The following is a 4,145-nucleotide window of genomic DNA, read 5'->3' on the forward strand; positions in this document are numbered from 1 at the left end:
ATTCTTGGTTCATAAATGTTAGTTGTACATTTTGGTCACCTAAACATTTATCTGACGTCACACGGTTTGTTGTTCGGACACTTTTTTCCACAAAAACCTAACGGCCAAAATGCAAAACTTGAGGCTGCAAAACCGTTGTCCACAACTCAAAGTGTTTAGTTTTTATGTACATTAAATAGTATACAGTAGCTGTATGTTAAAACTCTCCTCCAAAATGTAGCAATTTGAAATGAAAAAACAAAACACTTTTTTAGATTACTCTGCAGATTATCAGTATTTTGAAATGCTGTTCTTGTGTTTAAGTGTCTCAAACGCCTGAAAGACTATCTGAGATTGACTTTTTTTTTTTTTTAAAGTCTCTACTATTACACTGTACGTTTTGCAAGTGATTTATGTATTATGATTTATTAAATATCTTGTTTTTCGACCTTTTGTAATATTGTATAACATTTATTTGAAGCAATCAGCATCTGGCATGTATACATTTGTGCCTTAGTTGTAGTCCTCACTACTTGCAGACTGCATGGATTAATACAATACATTAACAAATATATCTACTTTTAAAATATAGATATTGCACTATGCAGCATAAATCCTGCCACAGACTATGAAGTGTTGATCACTGCACCGCAGTTACCAGACTACACCGGGAGTCACTCTGCACTCAGAGCAACACATTTTTGCTCTGTTGGAGGGGGTACATCTTGTGTTGTGGGTTAATGTTTTTTGCAACCATTCATAAAACAAATGTAGTGGTGGAGGTTTTAAAAAGGGTGGGTAACATTCAAATGTGTGAAAGTTTCACCAACTCTATACTTTAAAACAAAATGTACTTTTATTAAATGATTAGCCTAGATGTTTTTAGCTTTTGTTTTTCACACATACTGTATATGGGACAATAAGTCCAGACAGATCCCTCACCAAGAAACGTTCTATATTATTCTGTGATTTTCTCTGCTGCAGAACAGTCTGTCATACAATCTGACAACCATACAGTGTTTCACAATTCGTTAATTGCCATCATACAGCGTAACATTTTGTAGGGGCGGGGAATTTTTCCTAGAAATAATTTTGATAGTTTTCTTTCTGATTCCGCTGCCAATTAGTCCGGTAAATAACAATAGAAAACTGAGATTGAGATAATTAAGTCATACTATTACGACGGCTCTGGTTGAGTTATATGGGGATATATGTTATGGATCAGCAGGCAAGTTAAGCACAATTGTTTACTATTTACATTAATTGTAAGGTCCTTTATGTATATGCAGACAGCCAGAATGCACAATGCTACAAGGAACCCTAACTGGAATATCACCTATTTTATTAAACAGGATGCCCACCAACAGTTTGGAGAAGAGAGATGAAAAATGAAGTCACTATTATCTCAATATATTTTCCTTTCAAAAAGAAAAGCCACTAGCAGTTTCTCTGAACAAAAACCCATTAAGTTGTTAGAGAGAGAGAGAGAGAGAATGAGTGTGAGTGTGAGTGTGAGTGTGAGTGTGAGTGTGAGTGTGAGTGTGAGTGTGAGTGTGAGTGTGAGTGTGAGTGTGTGTGTGTGTGTGAGTGTGTGTGTGTGTGTGTGTGTGTGTGTCATGTTCGCACAGGTAGATGGAGATTTTACTCCATCTACAAGAGGATGATGCGTGAGGGACACGAGCCACTCAGATGGAAAATGTCAGCAGCTCCTGTGATGAGGGTCGCAGAGGCACACAACCACACCGGCCTGTGCGACTGGATCAGCGGGGGGAACCGAACTGCGCCGCGCGTCACGGAGCGGCTGGACGCTGCCGGCTGCCTCTTTCTATCCATCCTGCCCCATGGACAGGCAGTCCCCGCGCTTATTGTGATTTTTGTGCTCCTGACACTCTCCTCATTTCTGGTTAACGGGTTTATCCTCTTCAGACTGGGACGCTCTGAAGTTGCGCTCTTTAAGAATCTGATCCTGAGCGACCTCCTGCAGACTTTCACCTTCGGTCCCGCGGTCATCCACTCGCTGATTCAACGCCGGACGATTGTGTTCAGCACCTGGTGTCACATGCAGTACTTTGTGGGGACCGTGACCATTTTCTCCAGCCTCCTAGCCATCACGTGCATGGCGCTGGAGCGCTACTTAGGCCCCGGCTCCACGAGGACAAATACGGCAAAACGCATCGGAGTAACGCAAATGCAACCGCAAAAAACCTTCCGTCCCCACGCAATATACACCGGATTGTGTCAAGCTCCACGAGACGGCTCCGTTTACATCCAAACGCTGGAAAAGCTGCAGTACATATGCCGAACCTGTACGTGGCGCTGTAACTTCCTCCACAAAAGCAGCAACTTCCTCCACAAAAGCAGCGAAGAAGAATGGTTGTCATGGCTGCACTTCTGTGTATTCTCCGCGGTGGGGGCCGACAGAACCGGGCAGAGTTTTTCGCCGGTCAGCGTGTGTTAAAGTTTAAATCTTCCGGACAAAATTATAAAAGTGCCGGTCAAAGGTCTTCATTGTTATTTATTGAGCTTTAAAACAAATGAATAACGACGATATAATGATATATAATCATCAAATACATCTCTTTTTCCTCTCTTCTGACAGCGTCAGTGTCTGTCTCATGCAGCAGCTGATCCTGTAATGAGTGACCCGACAGTAAAAATGAACATATTTATAACTAGTTTAGGTAGTTTGAGAGGTAATTAAAATAGCTAAGGGTGATGATCTGACTTGAAGTGTGTGTTTTGCTCCCGCTGCATCACAGCGGCAGGAGCTGCGTGTCTCCGTCCTGTCAGATTAGACTTCACTCGCGTTTATGTCCATATCGAGATAAAGATAAATAATCTGAATTCAAGGAGGAGCTCCTGTAGATGTTGCACAAAGAACTGTAGCATGGTCAGTAGCGACTGGAGCACGATAGCAACCCTGCGGGGGAGAGGCGGGGCTATGAAAACGAATCACCGTATAGGCGACTCCACGGCCCCGTTGGACCCCCCAGAGCGCTCCGTTCCCAGATCTATCCACCTTTGGACCCGTTGTCGTTTGCGGGGTCTGTTTCTACGTTTCCCTTACGGCGTCGTCGAGCTTAGAGGGCTATACGCATGAGAAATATGCGGATTCAACCCGTTTTCGTCCTCGTGGAGCCGGGGCCTTATACGTGTGCCACGCCATCCACTACTTGGTGATCATCACTCAGGCGCGCCTGCGGAAAGCCTTGAGCGTAATTTGGCTGTACTCCACCTCCGTGGCCACCATCAACATGCTGCTGCTGAACATCCTGGGAAGAGGGCAGGACAACGAGCCGGTCACCAGCGGGCTGCTGTGCGAGCCGGACATGATGGAGAAGTACATGGGTTTCCCCCGTGCCTCTGCCGTTTTACGCAAGTCTTTGGGCTTCTTTACTCTGCTGCTGTGCCTGTTCGTGTACGCGTTCTCCTACATCAGGATGTACCAGGACGCGCGCAAGGCGATGATTCCGTTCCACGCGGTCAACAGCAGGGCGCGCAATACTGTGCTGTTCTACTGCGGCATGCTGTTCCTGCAGCTGCTGCCGCTGCTGCTCAAAGTCACCTCGGACGCGATGTGGGAGGTGGAGGGCACCGCGGCTATACTGGCGCCGCCGCCTTCCAAGCCGACCCCCTCGGCCACGGCAGCCGCGCTCCACATGTCGTTGTTGGTGATGCTTTTAGTGCCTCCGTTCATCAACCCGCTGGTGTACGGGCTGAGGAACACGGAGACGAGGCACGCGCTGCTCAGCATCTTCAGCTGCTGGACGGAGAGGAGGCGCGCAGCTGTGCACGGAATGGAGGAGATAAGAGTTGGACACTGTAGAATGATCGAGGGTCGAGTATCTTTCACGACTCAGGTTTATTGTACAGTAAGTCAAGACATTACAGTAAGCAGCAACATGACAACTCGCGGGCTTACTCCGAAGTAAAGCAGTACTTCGCATGCCATAAAGCATGTCGCAACACTGCCGTAACAGCCTTAACTCAGTATGCATTGTATGCATATGTGACATCTCCCCTTTTTCTTAGTTATTTAATTTTAAATAACTGTAAAGAGTTTTGACCGATTAGTCACAGCATCATCCTGTAATAGTAAACAACAGTCAAACTGTGATAACAAATGTTCCTTCAGTCGTACTGACCAACCAAAAGTGTCCTATGAA

At 45.7% G+C, this 4,145-nt stretch overlaps 1 protein-coding gene across 1 annotated transcript; it reads left to right on the forward strand.

Moving 5' to 3' along the window:
• The first annotated feature begins 1,675 nt into the window (after positions 1-1,675).
• Positions 1,676-3,911, forward strand: LOC117494311 (olfactory receptor 14A16). The gene is made up of 2 exons (XM_034145155.1): positions 1,676-2,117; positions 3,118-3,911. Exons 1-2 carry the CDS (start codon positions 1,676-1,678, stop codon positions 3,909-3,911), a joined length of 1,236 nt encoding a protein of 411 aa, XP_034001046.1.
• Positions 3,912-4,145: the final 234 nt, after the last annotated feature.

The sequence above is a fragment of the Trematomus bernacchii genome, unplaced genomic scaffold (genome assembly GCF_902827165.1).
Source record: "Trematomus bernacchii unplaced genomic scaffold, fTreBer1.1, whole genome shotgun sequence".
NCBI classification, from domain to species: domain Eukaryota; kingdom Metazoa; phylum Chordata; class Actinopteri; order Perciformes; family Nototheniidae; genus Trematomus; species Trematomus bernacchii.

Bases quoted from the DNA above. Each gene is read 5' to 3' on its own strand.
- LOC117494311 (XM_034145155.1), top strand. From the start codon at position 1,676: ATGTCAGCAGCTCCTGTGATGAGGGTCGCAGAGGCACACAACCACACC. The intron at 2,118-3,117 runs GCCCCGGCTCCA...GTCCTCGTGGAG, and splicing joins GGCGCTGGAGCGCTACTTAG to CCGGGGCCTTATACGTGTGC.